The sequence below is a fragment of the Diabrotica undecimpunctata genome, chromosome 8 (assembly GCF_040954645.1).
Source record: "Diabrotica undecimpunctata isolate CICGRU chromosome 8, icDiaUnde3, whole genome shotgun sequence".
NCBI lineage: Eukaryota > Metazoa > Arthropoda > Insecta > Coleoptera > Chrysomelidae > Diabrotica > Diabrotica undecimpunctata.
In genome coordinates this window covers 140,087,034-140,106,962 of record NC_092810.1, presented here as the reverse complement: position 1 = coordinate 140,106,962, position 19,929 = coordinate 140,087,034, and the positions used below count along the sequence as shown (strand labels likewise).

Genomic DNA, 19,929 nt, shown 5'->3' with positions numbered 1-19,929 from the left:
AATTTTTGTGGAAAATTCATAGTCATCTTTTTGAAGTGCCTGAAAAAGTCTTTATATTTTTTTATAAGTCTTTAGCACCAATCCCAAGGGAGTTGTGACAAAAATAAGGTTGGTCATTATTTTTTTCAGCTACAAAATACGTGAAAATCATCGCCTTATTACTACCCTAATTAAAAATAATCGTTACCCCTTTACAATTAACTTTATTAATATATTTGTAGTATGTTCTAGAAGTTTGATTGGTTTAAAATGTTTAGTTTTGAAAAAATTGAGTTTGAGGTGAGAGGGATTTTTGTATTTTTACAAAAAAATTGGTTTTTTTTTGAAATCAATCGAAAACTAGGGGAGATACATACAATTTTGTATAGTACAAAATTTTTAGAAAATCAAAACCTACAATTTTGTACTCTAACAAATTTTGCGTATCTCTAATAGTTTTCGATTTATTTGGAAAAAATGGAATTTTTTGCGAAAATCCAAAAAAAAAGCTAAATTATAAACACTAAAACTGCCCAGTACATTGCAATGATATGAAAACAGTTTTCACTTTAAAAACTCCATTTCAGGTTTGTAAAAATATCAAACCATTTTTCTTTAAGAAAACAATTTTCATTTTGTTTTTGACAAACATTCCCGTAAAAATAGACGAATTGAAAATGCCCTATCTTCCCATTGGTAAATCGAAAATTTTAAACCTTAATTTTGGATAATTATTATATGTACCTACTTATATAATTATACTACTTTAATATTTTGATTTTGTCCATATTACCATTATGCTTAAAAATTAATCATAATTTTCTTTTACAGTATTATCACGAACGACCTTGCAGGCAATGCCAATCGGTAGCTCAAGAAACCAGCATATGTTTGTTGTGCGGAACGATAGTATGTCTCAAGCAAAACTGTTGCAAACAACAAAATGTTTGCGAGGCCGTAGCACACGCAGCCGAATGCGGAGCCGGTACTGGCATCTTTCTAGTCGTTACTTCAACTTACATTATAGTTATTAGGGGGCACCGTGCGTGCCTATGGGGTTCCTTGTATTTAGATGATTTCGAAGAGGAGGACAGAGATTTAAAGTAAGTAAAAATAACGTAAAATTAAATTGTTTGCAGATTTATCAACAAATAATTCTAAATATAAACAATTTGAGTAATAGTAGCAAGAAAAAACTAAATACTTATCAAGTGTATAACAATTTATGTTATTTTATATCATTTTTATATGGCCTGCCTGGATAGCTTATAACCGAGTGTATCTTTTTATGGTACCGAATGATGTTGGTTGTATTTCCAATACAAAAATAAAACCAAAAACGATTCCAAAGTCATCTCTCTTGAAAGCAAACGACAAACCACCGATAGTCATTTTCCTAGTACAGTCGCTTTACATTTAGTCGTTCTAAATCGACTATACACTAGAGGTCCTCCACGCCTTCTTATACTCAATCATATACAACACAAATATCCTTCATCGACTGCTACTCTGACCAGTTAATTGAATCGAAATAATCATACGAAAATAAAATTACGATCCTATAGATTATAGATTATGTCCATCCGCCCGTCAGTCCGTCCGTCCGTCCATCAGTCCGTCCGTCAATCCTTCTATTTGCCCATTTTTAGCTTGAAAAAACTTGATTCCGATTATCATTTACAAATTATTACGGCAAAAATTGTCAAAACGGAAATACTCACTTCCGGTTATGAGAAAATTACTAAAAACGGTATAAATCGCACACGCAACGTTTGAGCAGGTTAAACCAATTTTGGAATACCAACCTCTTCAATCTACTGCATGGGTTACAGCATTATTTTGCATTCAGCAGGAAATTGCTTTAATTGCTCCATTTATATTTTTCTGTTGATAATGAGTTCTTCCAGTCAGGACGAGATTTGTGTGTACCCCCAAAACCATTATTGATACAGGTAACCAACTGTGACAAAGTACAGGCAGTATAACGTTCTCCAGCTCTTCTATAGGCGTTATTTGGAGCAAATTTTTATAAATTTAAATTTTACACCCACTTTACACTTGCTGTTGAACACGTTCGAAATCCTGAATACATTCTGCTATTCCGCTAATATTCGTTCAGCATACGATTTTAGTCTCATTTTTTATATGGTTGCTAAAACCATAGAATAGATAATGTTTATTGTTCTGTAATTTTTGCACTCTTCTCCTCTATACTAGAATTTCTCAGTTCCATTCGTCTAGTAATATTTTTGTGTCCATATTTCTTGTGTTAATATTAGCGTGTTTATTTCTTTGTGTAATTGTGTTCCTCCATATTTTATTAATCCCACTGCTATTTTATCTTGTATTTTTATTATTATTTTAAATATTGTATTTTTTCTGTGAGTCTGATCCAAAAGATCTTCGTTATCACTGAAGCTGAAAATTATTGTGTTTGCTGCCCATTGTTTCCTACACCCAGTTTAGAATTTTTGTACCGTGTAGAAGTTTATTCGGGTCTTTTACTTGTGTCATAAATATACCAGGGTCTCCTCTTGGTTGCCCGTATAGTTTTTATCTTTTGCTGCCCAGCGCGTCGCAATTGCATAATGCATGTTCTACAGTTTTTGGTTCCTTATCGCAGAGTCTGCAGTTATGGTCTCCATTGCCTATTTTATTCAGGAATTTTCTTACTGGTGTATGCCCGGCCAACATTCCTGTTACTGTTCTCAGATTAGTCCTGTCCATATATAGCATGTTCTTTTTTTTATATGGCCCACCAATGAAGATTTCCCCATGTGTTTGTTTTGGCATTCTCTCCCAATATCGCTCATGACTTTCTCTGCACCAGTCCTCTATAGCCCTGAATACTTCAGCCTTTGGTGCTCCCAGGGTCACAGCTAGTCCGTTAATTCGCTCTTTTCACAAATTGATCTGCTTTTTCATTGCTTTCGATGCCCTGATATTCAGACAAGCTTGTTCCACTCACCCATTTCTAGGCGGTAAGCCAATATAACATTGATGATTATATTTGAGATTGGATGAACGCCAATTGTAACATTTCTGAGAAGGGAAGTGCTCATGCAATAAGTATGTCTAGAGACCAATGTAACAAATATTTGAAAGAACGATTAGAATGAATTAAAGTAAAGAAGGAAAAACACACAACTTTCGATAGGAATCAACTCAGTTTATCGCTAAATATAAATGCAAACTCTCCTCCATGGACAAGGCCATTGACTATTGACTCAACATTTACAAAGTATCCCAAATCAACTACAAATTTCACAATAATTAAACATGTATTCATGGAAATTCTAGATCACTATCCTAACTATTTGGCAAATCTTTACCGACGCCTCTAAAACTCCCAATGGTCACGCTGCTGCCTACTACTGTAATACAAACTGCAGCGTACTTACAGGTGAGGACAGCTATTTTGGAAGCGCCAATATTCTTCAAAAAGGGTAGAACGATGAAGTGCATTATCATAACAGCTTCATTAAATGCATTACTGGGATTGAAACAAATATATACCAAAAATCTTATTTTACAAACAATAAAAAATGAAATAGATGAGGAAAGGAAGCGACTTTTATTTGGATACTTTCACAGGTATTTACAGAAATTAAAAAGTTGTTCAACTGGCAAACAAAAATGAGCTCAAACCACACTGCAAAGTTGAAAACATATCCTTATACCGATCTAAAGAACCTGGTTATAATCCACTGTACTAATACATGGCAAAATCATTGTGAAACATTGTAAAGTAAATGCTGCCCTGGATAATCCTTTAAACAGAAGAAATAAAGTTATTATTAACCGTACAAGCATTCTCCATACTGCCTTAACATACAAATACTTATTAACAAAAGAACCACTACCAATCTGCTCTCATCCACTGACCGCTAAACATATCCTGCTTGATTGTCTACAATTCATGGAAACAAGAAGATCCCACAGAATTACAGATGATGATCTCAAAACAGTTCTCGTCAAAAAATATTAATAGGTTAACAGTGTTAACCTATTTAATATACATCAAGTTATACAATTCTATTTAAAGTAATATTTATTGTGTTTTTTATATCAAGTAATAACCTTGTTCGGTTGATGTGGTTTTGTGTTTAAATAAAAAAAAAACATCAATGTGTAGACAAACTTTTATTCTTTCTTGCAGATATATCTGTAAAATATTTATAGCATTTTTATTTAATTGTTGCTACATTTTTTTAATGATCCAAAAACTATTTTATTATTCCGTTATAAAAATATACTTTTTTCTGTTTTAGGCGGGGCAAACCGTTATATTTAAGTACAGCAAGATACAAACTATTAGAACAACAGTGGTTGGCGCATCGATTCGATCATACAGAAAAAACGTGGGTGCCGCATCGAAACGCCCTCTAAACGCTTTTCAATATAAAACACCACTAGCATCTAGATATATTAAAAATTCATCGCGCGTCTTATGATTTTTTAAATATGTTGTATATATACTTTGTAGAATGTTGAATTTCCCAGTGACTTTATATAAAACTTTAAAGTTTGTTTGGAATAATTAAAATGTCGTGTAAAATAAAATAATTATATTACTTCATATGCTTTATGAATTGTCCGATATATGACAATGATGGGATAATGAGAAAAGGAAGTAAACACATATTCTTTTTAACAATTGAATCATGTATGGTATATTAAAATTTTAACGGCTTATTTATCTTGTAAGAGAAAGTTTACTCTACTTTTTATATTAATAAGCAATTGCGCACAAATCTTTCCACCCTTTATTTTAGTCCGAACTGGTGGTACCCATTAGGAGCAAAGTTAGGACTGTAGGAAACTTTTACAATTATAACCCAGTTGATTTTTCCTTCCCATCATTTTCCACTGATTGACGCAGCAGTATTTAATATACAGCTCACCAATTATAATGTGGCGGATATTGCGAAAAACTGTATCTGCGCCAAGTTTACAAGTGTATGTAAACGCAACTTTAGGAAAGGTCTTATTATGGACCACATTACAATCGGTGAGATGCTCTCCGCTGGTAGACAAATATATAAGCAGTACTACTCTATTAGCAAGTAATAGAAAGAAAAGAAATTAAAAAGGAAAACAAAAGGCAAATCTGAGGAAGTAGAAGACTACTCTATTGCCAAAATGTAGTTATTTGCGCTGTTCCGTGAGATGCTGCAACACAGATTGACTCATTAAACTATTTGTGCAGATATTACAGTAGGTTTTACTTATATATACTTTTAATGGGTCTGCTTACACTCTACTCATGATGCAAATGACACTAAGCTTGTCTTATTTCCAGATCTATACCATATCCTATTCATGAACTCGTTTTAAACTAATGTATTTGATTTTCTTAATTCCAAAACATTATTATTTTAAGAATGATTTTAAATGTATTGGATTGTGATACGTAGCCCTTTGCGGGCGAATTCTCGGGACATCCTATTCTACAGTAGCATATTTACAACTGCTCGAGTTATAACGGTAACATAATAGTGATGAGTAAAGATCGGCGGTCGGTTTGTATAATCTTTTCGCTATCGAGACAGATTAATTAAATAAAAATTTTAAGGAAATTTACAACGTGGGACTGTGCCGATAAAATGATTGTGAATTTAAGAGCGTAGGCGCAAGATTTCGGGTCAAGGCTTTTTAAATGCATTCATTTTTTTTTCGAATCCTGAGAAAACTAATAAGTATTTTTGAAAAATTTAAACGCAGAATGAAAGACTACATTATTACTGAGGGCCGAAAGTCCCTGAAAACTTCTATAATGTTTATTTTAATAAGTTACAGGGGTGAAAAAAAAAGAGAAAATTTAGTGTGATTTTTAATTTCAAATATCTCATTCAAAAGAAACTTTTTGTTTATTTCTAAGGGACTTTCGGCCCTCGGTAATAATGTAGTCTTTCATTCAGCGTTTAAGTTTTTTAAAAATATTTATTAGTTTTCTCAGGATTCGACAAAAATGAATGCATTTAAAAAGCATTGGCCCGAAATTTTGCGCCTACGCTCTTAAGACTTTTACTTGTGTCCACTAGTATTGAGGAAATATAACAACAGCTGACTCTTATTAATAATAGCGGATTCTTGTTTTAATCTCTTAAGACTCTGACGGGATTATTTTTGTTCGTATAAATCATTATTTTTTTTTGTTACCATTACCACACTCGTTTGATATTTTGTATGCAAAATAATAGTTTTTGTCTACCATGTAAAAAAATCTTTGGGAATAACTAAGTTTCACAACTTATTGGTTGTAAATATAACTTATAATATTTTTTTTCTGTAAAAAGGCTTGAAGGGTTCTTAAAATTACATTCGTTTGTTATAATTGCTTATTAGAATTCAAAAACTGGGTTTTAATTGTAAAAATACGAATTTATTAAAGGTTTAATCTTTAATAATAAAAAGAAAGTTTTTACAATACACTAGTCAAAATACAAATATGGACAAATATGGTAAATTTTACATTAAAATAATTCAAATATATAAAACAAATTGAAAACTTAACCCAACTACGGATTTTTGCCGTACTTTCACAATTCAGTGTACTCGCTAACATCAGGTAACATGAAAGTCTCGCGAGTCCCCTATCTTCATTTGATGAGCCATTGTTTACTGATACTATTATCGGTGACACTGTAGTACCAACATCCAAGATTTTGTCCAAATTCTACGTTTTCTTCTTTTAACACATCGTACCATCAATACAAGACTATTATAACTCAAAATGTTGCTTTTTACAGAATCAATAATTTAATTTTGTTCTAAAATATAATTTTCAATAACTCTTTTAAAAATCAAGTTATTGCAGTAATTTTTTTTGAGTTTCTATTAGTTTTAGTTTTCTATATACAGAGTATAAATTAAAAGTTTGTAAATAATGGACTGCCGGAGTGATGACGTAGATTTTATTGACATGTGCCAGTTTCATTTTCCAAACAAACCTTGTTTAGTGTGGATAATTTGTATTTTTCGTTATTTTTTCATTTTTTTTTTACAGAATCTTTCCGCTTTTTGCAATATCTAAATATTCTAATAGTTACTACAACAATTTGACAAGGTTGTGTAAATAATAAAGCATGTTGTTTTATAAAAATAGCAATAAAATGCATGTATCGATAAAGTAATGTTAGAATTTCTTTAATTTAAACTTTATATTTTATAGAAATAGAACACTGAATTATGATGGTGTTATCGTAAAAAAAAACTATAAGGAATAACACTTAAAAGGAAAATCTTGAGATTGGGCATTTCAACTTTTGTTTGGAAAGTAATAATAACAATATGGCCGCCGTGACGTCACACTCCGGCTGTCCTTTATTTTTATACAATTTCAACTTGTGATAGTTTTGCACGAGTAATATTTAATCATTTAAAAGGCAGTTTTGGCATATTACAATAATTTAACAATAAAAACACAACAATTTTTAGTATACTTTATTAATTTTAAACAAAATAGTGAATCTATAATAGTATTTTCTTTCCCTACTGGCATGGTCCTCTGTCACTTTATTTGACTTTGTTTTCAGGTCCATGTAAAATTTATGGTACTCTTTGGGAATGGAGAAATCATACAATGAAACTAAGTCAACCTTTTTCTTAGTTGTTATCACTGTATCAGCCAGTTTTCTGAGGGCCTCTAACTTTGTCCCTAATTTTTATTTACCAAAATTCTTTGTCATCAAAGTTCGTTTTATAAAATATCGACTCTGGATAACATTTTTCAAATTTAACGAACATGTCTGTTCAAAAAAATGATTTTATTTCACAATATTGAAGCAGTTCCTTCTTTATATTATAATAGGTTGCGCTGTAGTTACTAATACTTTCATATATTTCATAAAAATTTGGAACAAAAAAAGTATTAATTGCTGCGTTGCCTATGTTTTTGAATTAGCTTTGAATAATTTTAACACATTTAGACAAATCGGAATATCGCAAATGCCAAAATTGAACCAATACCATTTTTTAGAGTTCTCTACTTCAGACTAGCACTCTCCATTTAACAACCTTATAATATCTTAAAAACTGTGTGTCTTTTGTGTACTGAAAATATCATGAGATAAGCAAAAAAAGGAAATTTAGAGTTGAACCTGGGTTAGTTTTTCTGAAAATCGAATTTTCCGAAGCTTTTCCAGAATTTTTCGTTTTCACGACTTGTCGTTATGCCATTTTTACAGGTTCCTAATCGTGAAAACAAACAAAGTTTCAAGTGGCATGAAGGACAAGGCCACGGACACTGACAACATTACATGTTTAGGTCATAATTAACACCCTTAGGTCACCAGTAGTCTTTATTCCAAATTTTTTTAAAATAGAATCAATACTCTATTGATTCGTAAAATGGCATAAGGGAGAAAATCGTAGCAGTACATACGATTTTCTTTACAAAATAAAATTCAATTTTCACGCAGATTTCACTATCCTTGATTTCATCTTTCAGTAATATAAAAGACATAAGGGATAACATCGTGGTTGAACTTCTATTTAAATCCGACGGTCTATCAGTCATCTCGCTAATTTTAACTCCTATTAAGTAGATTAATTAAAACGACTCTATAATATTAATTTTTGGTAATTGTTTTTCTTTTCTCATTATATTAAATTATAAATAACACTGAAAACAAAACAAAAATTGATTTAATTATTCCAAATGATATTACATACCTAATTGATTTGTATAAAGGATAATTTTGCAACTGTACATTTCGTTTTTGTGTACTATTTTGAGAATTCACAAGAAACTATTTAGTAAACTATTTATTCTTAAATACTTTATTTTTATGTTTATTTTTTGTGTCCATATGTGTATATTTTTTATTTTTTTATGTGTTTGTGTCCTCATCTTTTGCTTGTCTGCTTGTTGAATAGAGAAGAAACTATAAAATATTTATATTTCAGTGATAGATGTAATGATTTTTACGGGATGTTAATCGTATACAAATTACAGGTTCTTTGAAAAATATTTTTTTCGTATTGATTAAAGGTAATTTTAAAGTTAAACAATGTATTTAAAATGAATTCTTATACAACTACAAAAAATAAATGTTTAAAAATTATATTCTGGTGTATACATACTGTAATAAAGGGGTGAACATAACAGAAATAGATATCATATTTAAAAGATAATAAATCAATAAAACACACACCTTAAATAATGTCAGACAATAATGGATTGGAGAGATAAATAATAAGAGAAATTTTGCAATAACATATGGTATGACTGACAGTTCTTAAGTAGTATTTTGCAAACAAACTAAATTCTCCTACAACCTGCCTCTCAAACAATGAGTTTTTATGCCATATTAAGAAGTTAATCGCTCGATTTAAATACAGTGACTCACAGCTTAAATGATGCAGTAGCTACTTAATAAAACTAGCTTGTGTCAGTGATTCAATATTTATTCGAAAAGAATTACTTACTGAAATTAAATTACTACAAATTTTTTAAAATAGTATAAGGTATTTTTGGGTTTTAAATATGCCATACTTAAATGACAAAAAATATTTAATTATTTTATGTATGATTTTGATGTCACAGCTTAAATGGTGCAAACTTTAAAACAAGAAAATTAATAAAGAAAACAAACTCTATGCATTGAAAAATGATTGCTAATATTGTCGTCTATTGTCGTTGTATTGTCGTCTTGGCATTGATTCGACCAACTTTCTAGTGTACTCTGGGGAATGTCCCAAGCTTCATTAATTGTTACTTTCAATTCATTTCTATTTGATATTGGGACATTATTTACTTTTTTTAATGTCGACCACAAATTTTAAATAATATTCAAATCTGGTAACTGGGCTGGTATTTTAATGACATTTTGACAATTATAAAGCAACCACGTACGAACCCGATATGACGTGTGTTTTGGATTGATAAGTTGATTGATAAATTGATAAGTTGTGTAATGCTTCATCTTATCTGCATCATTTTAGCTGTGGCATCAAAATCATACATAAAATAATTAAATATTTATTGTTATTTAAGTATGGTATATTTGAAATCTAAGAAATAACTTATGCTATTGTAGAAGACTTATAGTAATTTAAAGTATGTAATTTTTTTCTAATAAATATTAAGCCGCTGACATAAGCTAGTTTTATTGAGTAGCAAATGCATCATTTAAGCTGTGAGCCACTGTATAATAGCAATGACTTGGTCTTTATCTGGGTAAAAGAACATGCCGGAATCAAAAATAATGAGGTAGTGGATGAAATGGCAAAAAAATTCGGTACATTTAAATAAAATAGAAAATTAAATAATGTCCAGCGACTACATTATAAAAATGGCATAAAAAATTAAGAAAAAAATGGGAAACTATTTGGTTCAAGTTTGTACAAAACTTGTATAATCCATACACTTACATATACCCACAACTTCCGCAAAACATCCCACATATATTTGATTATCACGTTAGTCAATTCTACTCATGATCCCTAAGCCGTTTAAGACTAAAACATGGCAACTTTCCTGCACATTTGTGTAACTGTACAACTCTTTGTTCATGTGATAACAACTCTACCGCAGACTTAAATCATATCTTTAATTGTGAACTTAATGAATGAATAGTCAGTACAGGAATTTTAACCATATTGTTTTCAAGATTACTTTTGAAACGTAGACTTGCGACACAAAACATCTGGTTTTTAAACATATGTTTGCAATACGTGTTTCCGAAATATATACAATTAAAAACGAAGAACCTGAGCCCAGCGGCACAAAGAGCGATCCATCACTTATTTAATGAATACCCTACAAAAGTACTAATTGCCCGACTTCAAGAGCAGAATGTAAGTTTATCGCTAAATATTTCACACATATTGAGCTTCAACACAAAAACTGTTAATGATACTATCATACAGTTCCTTAAAGACTTTAAAATAAATATTTTTCCACATATCCCTATCCATAGTACACATTTCCTGGCCTCATTGTAAAGAGCAAAGTTGTACTTTGTCTCCCTAGGGAGTAAAAGTAAAAGTGACGTCATGGTATGTCATCGATGAAATAACTTATTGACGCCCTATACTATATTCTATTACGTAAGTATCTATACATTTTAACGTTTATTTACAGAACACCCTGTATTTTACAAAATGGTAAAAAACAGTAAATTGTTATTTTGATTTGGCAATTTTTACATTAATAATTTGACTTTAATTCATAGAGTCATTAAATTTTATAGCATGCTATGGTCGATTGACAGATTAGTAGTTTCAAAATGTGTACACATAATATATATCTACAGAATATAAATTAAAATTTTAAAATAAGTGATTCAAGCGAATTTGAAGATGGTAATAATACGCCACCAGATATTTTGGAACAAGTTAATGTAACACTACAATTTTTATTGCTCCAAAAATCCAAAGAAAAGTACGAAAAACAGTATTTATATTTTTTAACTACGTACCATGCTTGAAATAAAAGAAATGTGAATATTAAATCACAAAATTAAATGCTTTCTTGAAAAGACAAAACCAGGGACATAAACCTAATAAGTCAGAAACCTTCTCCAGAGAGGAAGTAAATAAATTTTTACGAGAAGCCCCTGATGATAGATATTTATTAATGAAGGTAAGATATTTCCAAGAATTAAATAATTGTATTAAAAAAATGCCTGCAAATATTGTATTAGAAATATACTATATATTCATAATTCCGCAAAGTTGACATGAGTCCTGGTAGCTCAACAAGTTGATGGCCGCTCACTGTTAAATGTTTGCACCTACATAACGTTGTAGGTGCAAATTCGAATCCCAGCGTCGTCAAATATATTTTAATTCTTTTTTCTTTGTTTTGTAGGTTCTCATTTTCGGAATTTCAATAGCATGCAGATTTGACGAGCTCGTTAAAATGGTTACTACAGATGTTGAAGATAAAGGTTTAATTTTAATAGTAAATATATCAAATACTAAAACAAATATGCAGAGGACGTTTCTAATCATTGCTTCACCGGGGAATGGCAATAATTATATTAACATTTATAGGAAATATATATCGTTACGTCCTAAAATGGATCAATCACGTTTATTTGTCTACTATGTATCAAACAAGTGGTTGGAAAAAATTCTATCGCTAAAATTCCTACAAAAATTGCTACAAGAATTTTTAAAACTGTCTAATGCCATAAATTATACAGGGCATAGTTTCAGAAGAACCTCGACAAGTTTACTTGCAAATTCTGGAGCAGATATTCCTGCTTTCCTGCAACACGGAGGTTGGAAGTCTACGAATATCGCTGAAGGGTATTTAGAGCAATCTCTTTCAAAAAAGCGAAAAATTTCGGACCAAATTATGAGAGTCCCTGAAGTTAAATCAGCCAAATACCAGTACTTTTGTGGGATATCAAGTGTATAATAAAAGTGTTAGTGAAAATATTACGAAAACTACGTGGGCTGCAGCTCTCACTTGTACCGCTATTCAAATAACCACTGCTCAAAATTGCACATTTACCTTAATTACTATTTAAATGGGAATAAGCCACAATTAAAGGTTAAAATACGTTTATTGACGTTTCAATTTCCACTTCGGAAATCGTTCTCAAAATACAAACATTAGTAAATTAAACAAATTTTGTTTTTTGTTAAACAAAAAACATTTTTTGCATGCGCCTATTGTCTACCATCACTGGATGTGTTCCGTTGCATGTTTTGGCAGTGGAAAGAAAAAAGCTCTATGAGTGAAGAGGCCCAAACCTTACTATGGCTAAGAGAAGACAGAAAAGGGAAAGGTTAATTGAAAGATGGCAAAAAGAATGGAACAACACGGAGAATGTGCCACAGTGAACGAAAATGCTGATCCCGAACATAAGAGATTGGGTGGAGACTGTGGCCACAGGCGACTGGATTATTTCGTGGCCCAGGTACTCACAGGACACGGGGGTTTTAGGGCCTACCTCTCTAGGTTCGGAAAAGCTGACACAGATGAATGTCTATACTGTGGAAACTCGGACACTGTGACAGATACGATGTTAGGTTACAACAGATGAAACAGAATGGAAAGAAAGACAAGTGTGAATTTTGTTACAGTGAGAGAAATGATTGAAAATAAATCAGGTTGGACTAACATACACAACTATATCCGTGCAGTGATTAAGAAAAAAGAAGAGGAAGAAAGACAGCTGGACCAACGGCAAAGGTAAGAGCATCGAGTTAGAATCTATGGAGAGGGCATCACGTGACTAAAAACGACCTCACTTCGGCCATATTGTTTTGACACTTTTGACAGATCGTATATGTTTGTTTACGTTTGTCGTTTTTCGAATATTTTTAGTTTTATAATACTTTTATAGAAACTGTAATAATATATTGTGATAGTGCATAATAATGGTTTCTTGTTCTCAACGTAGTTGCAGTGGCAGAAGCAATGTTAATAAAAAATCTTCAGGAATAACGTTCTACAGGTTAGTATACAAATATGTAAACAAAGTAATGGCCCGTACTTCAGAGAATGAATTAATAGTATTTGACTGTATTAATTTATCTTTATGTATAATATATCGTGTTTTTAGTGTTTACCGCGGGATAAATAAATCATAGTTTATTAAAAATGTATTGCACTTTTTTAGATTATGATTAAATCTTCTGAATAACTAGTCATATTTTTATAGTAGTTTTAATATTATTGAGTCCGGCCATGATCCCACCGCCATATTGATATCACAGTTAGCCACGCCTACCTACGCCGTTTTTAGTACATACATACGTTAATATGCTCATAGCTTCTCCATAGATTCTAACTCGATGGGTAAGAGTGAAAGATGCTGGAAGTTGAAGCTAGAAAAGTGGGTCAGATTGTATGATTTAGAATGCGTGAGTCAGACTGTGGGGAAGGAGGAAATGCCTGTCTGGGAGTGATGGCGTACTAGAAGCGATGAGTGCCTACGCGATACGCGCTACCTGGAACGAGACAAAAAAAGGTATGCATAGAATTATTGCAAGCAGTTCGAGACAAATATGAAAGTTGTCAGGATTATATTAGCCGAATGTGCAAACGCTGTGAAATTAAAGTATTTTTTGCAATTTAAAATAAAAAAGAATCTTTCTGTTTCCACTTATTTCTGGATAAACTATTTTAAATTGGTTTATTTGAAAATAAATAATATTCATCCACAATTAAAATAAAATTCCTGTGGTTGGCTGTATACCATAAATCACAAACGTTTTATTTAAAAATCCCTTATAAAAGGTATATAATTAAAAAGACCCTTTTGGGCTACATCACAACAGAACATTTTCGGACTTATTAGTCCATTACCAGTGCATTTACAAGGTGTACATGAGACAAGTCACTAGATATGTGGGTAAAAACCCTTAAAATGGTACAAAATTTGTTATTTATTAAATCTTTGTTAAAAAGTTGGCGTGATGTTAAAGTTATTAATAGATACCCTGCATGGTAACGAAAGACTCCCAATGAGGTTGCTGAGCCTGAGATGATGTCTCTGTATGGGCTCTAGTGGGCAATAATATTCACTTAAATTATAATAACACAGAAAATCAACAACAATCGGTAAAGATAACGTTAAGGAGTATTTGATTTTATTATTCTTCTTCCCCAAACCCTTTCAGGTGTCGGAGTATGATTCTGGTTTATCATTTATCCATTTTTTCATTCTCTTCTATCTAAAAATGGAACAATTTTTCACCAACCGAGATCTCTTGATCTACTCTACGATATCGCCTGATAAAATTCTATATATAAAGTTTTCTACTACGTGGCATAGAAAGCCTGGACGCTAACAGTTAGCTCGTTACGACGTCTGGAATCTTTATGTGGATATTCTGCTGCATTTTAAAAATTCCGTGGACTGCCATGTTAGAAATGAAGTTTTAATAGAGATTCTGAACTTATAGAACTTATTAAAACAAGGAAAACATATTCAGACACGAGAGATTTAACTTTCTTTGACTCATAATAAAAAGAAAAATAAAGAAAGCGTGATCCTGGCAGACGAAAAATTACTTGGTGAGGAACATCAAGGATTTGACAGGACGGGACCTCCAAACGCTAATAAGAAAAGCACGGGATAGAGACAAATTTGCAGAAGTCTTCACAAACCTCCATTAAAAACGGAACCTAAAGAAGAAGACTAGTTGGTCTAGCTACTTCTTTCTCGATCTGCCTCTTCTGCTTTTCGTTGACTCTCCCATTTCCATTATTCCCTTTACCGGTCAAGTTTGATCCATTCTTACCACGTGAGCAAACCAATTCATTTGTTTCTTTTTGATTTTTGTCATGCCAATATTGGTTCGTGACCAATGCTATTTCTTATATCTTCATTTCTTACTCTGTCCCACTTAGTCTTGCCTGCTATTTTCCTAATATGCTTCATTTCTTTTACAATTTTCTTTGTTTCATGTATCTTTTTAAGTATTCAATTTTCACCAGCTTATGTTATTGGTATTGTGTATTTTCTTTTTTACTTGAATTTCCTTATGTCCTCTAGATATGTTTTGTTTAATGCATAATATATTTTAATTGCTTACTATTTCGGTATCCATTTTACTGTCATTTGTTAACACTGTACCCAAATATTCGAATGTGGTTACCATTTCTATAAACCGTTTTATATAAACCTTTTTTTATAAACCCTTTCCCTTGCAGCCAATTTAAGGACATGGCAATACCGCAAACGCAAATTTGTGTTTTATCGAAGTCTTCTAACTTCTATCTAGTTTGATATGAATGAATACAAACACACTAATTAAAAAAATGCTTTAATAAAATAAAACATTTTACACGTACGTGTACATCTCGACACCGGTTTCGGTTTCGATTTCCATCTCAGAAATTTGTAATTTCGATTATTAAAATTATTTTATTTCATAGTAATTACTAATCGATTGACATGTTGATGATTTTTCCCTCTCTATCCTTGTCTAAGAGCATGTTCGGTGGTGGCTGGGTGGTGGCTCAGTACATATGACAAATGACATCTTATGTAAAATATTAGCTGACAGTTGTGCATAAAACAGTAATTCGAGTATTCTCCAAACATTTAAGTTCGCACAATTAAATTAAATGTTTTAGTTGTAAAGACCTTGCAATAATTTATTAATATAAAATTAATAATTATAAAATATATTTTATCCTAGGGGGACATATTTTACAAATTGTAATACCTAGTTGTATAGTTATATGATCACTGGAATAGGAAAAGAATCAGAATTTGACGTATTTCCGTTTCGAGTACCACACTAACAAAACGACGTCCTTAAAAACGTTCTTTATTTCCGCTTGACAGTCAAGAAAAGGTGTCAAGATGGTAAGCAGAAGTTTTTTTCCGAATTTCCAATGTTTCTTTGCAAAAATTGTATTATTATTCAGTCTAAACTTTTAAATACAGGGTACCCTAATTTTGTTGTAATGTGCTTTAATAATTTTTCCACTAGTTCAAGTAAACTAAACTCTAACCTATAAAACACATCAACACATGGCATTTATAGTAATTTCTAATTATTAAAATATTTTTTAAGACATGTAAGAGGCGTAATGGAGGGCGCTCCAAACACGGCCGTGGTCACGTAAAGCCAGTTAGATGCACCAACTGTGCTAGATGCGTTCCCAAGGATAAGGCCATCAAGAAATTCGTCATTAGAAACATTGTTGAGGCCGCCGCTGTTAGAGATATTACTGAGGCATCAGTATATCAAGGTAAAGTAGTTACAAATAATTCTTGTATTGTAAATCACATTTGCTTTTTGTTTTTTTTTCGTGAAATCATAATTTAGGAAATATTAAAACATTGACTTAACTGTAAATCGATTGTATGTGTGGCATGTTTATTGTGCATTGTAGCTTTATTTTACAGTTCTATAAAACCAAAGGTGAAAAAGGCATATTAGTTTTACTGTAATTTTTATTTCTCTTTTTTCAATCTATTTACTGTCATCCAAGAATAGTTCTTTTCTCATAAAATTGTAGGATCTAACCCTATATCTTTATCATTAATTTCTAACAAGAGTGTCTTACTTGTGTCACATTATTTCCCAAGAAATATGCATTGTTAAATATGAACTAAATATTGTTTTCTCACTTCTGGTTGAATCTTTTCTTTATAAATGACTCCTGATCTTCAAAAAAATTTCTCTAGCTTGTTTTTTCTAACAATATTTTATACATAAATTGTAGCTACTGTCCTACTTTTTTAAAATGATTGATGATTCCCATAAATATAATTTTTGATTACCCAATCTGCAATAATGCCACAATTAAAAATTTAGAAATCATATTCTTTAATAAAAAAAGTATTAGTACATACACTAACCATAATATCTTCTATTAGAATCACATCAACCCTTAAATCCTATAATAGGGATACAGCTACTAAAGACTAGTTAATTTTATACTATATGCTTCAAAAAACTAGATATTTATACTGATGACATCCAGTGTACTTTTATAATTTATCTTTAGAAAATTGCAATTTAAAGATTATTAATGTTAGGTGATAATGAGAAGATATTTGGTACTTGGTATGAGTTTTAAGTACTAATACTGTCTTATTTTCCCATTTTCAGTATTACATATTTATATTGAACTATTATTTTCTGTTGATTTTAATGCAAATTTATAGATCATACAGAAACTTTAATATCTGTTATTTTCTGTAGAGGATAATATAAATGAACGAATGAAGAGAAGAGTAAGAAAGAAAAATGATTGTTTATTTGGTAAAAGCTTTGAGATATTGAATTTAGTTCTAATATTTAATGAATTCATTGGCCTATAATTAAATTTTTTCCTTTTTTACAGCTTACGTTCTCCCCAAGCTCTACGCGAAGCTCCACTACTGTGTATCCTGTGCTATCCACAGCAAAGTCGTGCGTAATAGAAGCAAGAAGGATAGAAGGGTCAGAACTCCCCCACAGAGAAATTTCCCTGGTAGGGACAATGCTAGACAACAGCAACAACAGCCTAGGAAGTAAACTGTTTCATTAGTTTTACAATAAAATTTAAGAAAAAATAAATTGTTTTATTATTGTTTAACTAGCAAAAATAATTTTTACTAGATAATCATATTTTTTCTCATTAAGACCAAACATCCTTCTATTTATTTATTAATATATGGGATTACCCCCCATTACAAAAAAATATATTTACAGTATAAAAATCAATCTCTATAATTACTTACAAACTTCTTTGTGTGCCGTGCTTGTATTCAAGCGTTGGCTATCGTCATATTGACAAGCTGATGAAATGATTCTCGGTCGGCAGCTAGATGAAACAGTTCCTCGACCGTTTGACCTGTCCATTGTTTAATGTTACGCAGCCAGGACAGTTGTTTTCTTCCGACCCAACGTTTTCCTTCAATTTTGCCCTGAATGATTAACCGGAGTAAGCGATATTTAGGTCCTCTCATTATATGACTGAAGTATTGGACCTTCCTCATTTTGATGATGTTGATCAATTCTCGCTCTTTGTGCACGGTCTCTAGCACGCGTTCGTTAGATATGTGTGCTGTCCACGGGATTCTGAGCATGCGACGGTAACACCATAACTATATATAGTTTACAAACTAAGTGAAATTAAAATCTTAACACATACTAAAGAGTTATCTCGTCTGGTTTTTAATAAATTCATGTTATGTTTTTAAAATATCTGTATAATCATGATTAATAATGCCTATGTTTAATTATATGCACAATATCTTAAAAATTTATTCTGCAATCTCTCCAATGTAGTAGAATGAACTTTGTATTGTGGAGACCATACAATAGATACGACCAAAGCATAATAAACTGTTCTTAAAGCCCAAACAGATAGTCTCAGATAGTTGCGAATAATAAAGCCTAAAAATTTTAATGAATTAACTGTTACATCATTTATATGTTATACAAAATGTAACTGTTCATCAAATGTGACCTAAGTCTTATAGTTTTGACATAAGACAATTATCATTAATCATATAAGAAGTATCATATTTTTAAAACCTCTATAAAAACTTCTATAGCAACATTTAAATGCAAAATATTCTCACACCAAATATTCAACAGCTCTAAATCTTCTTGAATTAAAGTTATGTCATCATTTGAATCTACGGATTTAAATAATTTCTCATCATCATCAGGAAATCACAGTTTCTAAAACATTTTGATATATCGTTCACAAACATATTAAATAACAAGGGTGAACAGTGAGCTCCTTGGGGTACTCCTGATGTCACCTGAATTATATTTGAATTAAAACAATCTATACTCACTTGCTGTATGCAGTCTCTTAAAAAGCTGCTAAACCATTGTAAGGATTGATGACTGAAGCCAAAGGCATTTAATTTTTCTAATAGGATGTTATGATCTACTCTGTCAATTTTTTGGCATCTATTGGAAGCAAGTTTGTATACAGTAGAAGTAAGTCTTTAGAATGACTGTTTTTTATTAGATTTTTTCAGCATGGTCATAATTGAATTTCATTTTATGATGCATATCTGACAAAGTGAACTTCTTTAATCTTGCTTTTTGTTAGCTTTTCTCTGCCATCTTTATCCCAATTTTCTAATTTTAACTTTTGTTTTAAATTAAAAGGATAGTTTTGTGCCATTTTCTTCACAATGTATCGTTTTCCAGACATTTTTGCCATGCAAAACAACATAATCCATTGATCAGGGGTATATATTGCTGATTGCTGCTTTTTGGCATTTTCAATAACAGTCAGCATGATGTTTCCTTCATTTTGTGAGTGGCCTATTTCTAGAAATCGATGAATTATTTGAAGATTAAGGTTCATATAAGTTTAGGAAAACAATGAGAAAATGGTTGCCATTTTTTCCTTTTGCCAGTCTTGAGTTTATCTCGTTCTCCATCAGAATTAAGAATAACTTTTTTGACTCTATTTTCTTTTTGATTTTTAAAAAAAGGTCAAACACTTCTTAGCCTTTAAGTCTACTCATTCATAGATAGACCCATTTCCCTACGGTGCTCTAACATCAAACA

At 31.3% G+C, this 19,929-nt stretch overlaps 2 protein-coding genes across 2 annotated transcripts in view; both read left to right on the top strand.

Moving 5' to 3' along the window:
* Positions 1-9,047, top strand: part of Ubr3 (Ubr3 ubiquitin ligase) — a 94,905-nt gene extending 85,858 nt beyond the window's left edge. Inside the window, exons 26-27 of the mRNA XM_072541183.1 lie at positions 811-1,082; positions 4,251-9,047. Of these exons, the coding sequence (XP_072397284.1) occupies positions 811-1,082; positions 4,251-4,368 (390 nt within the window). The 3' untranslated portion in view covers positions 4,369-9,047. The remainder of the gene's footprint in view (positions 1-810; positions 1,083-4,250) is intronic.
* Positions 9,048-16,103: 7,056 nt separating this feature from the next.
* On the top strand, positions 16,104-17,967 carry RpS26 (ribosomal protein S26). The gene is made up of 3 exons (XM_072541717.1): positions 16,104-16,262; positions 16,474-16,651; positions 17,753-17,967. The coding sequence occupies exons 1-3, from the start codon at positions 16,260-16,262 to the stop codon at positions 17,923-17,925; spliced, it is 354 nt and encodes a 117-aa protein (XP_072397818.1). The 5' UTR covers positions 16,104-16,259; the 3' UTR covers positions 17,926-17,967.
* The last annotated feature ends 1,962 nt before the right edge of the window (positions 17,968-19,929 follow it).

Bases quoted from the DNA above. Each gene is read 5' to 3' on its own strand.
- RpS26 (XM_072541717.1), top strand. The intron at 16,652-17,752 runs GTAAAGTAGTTA...CCTTTTTTACAG, and splicing joins TGAGGCATCAGTATATCAAG to CTTACGTTCTCCCCAAGCTC.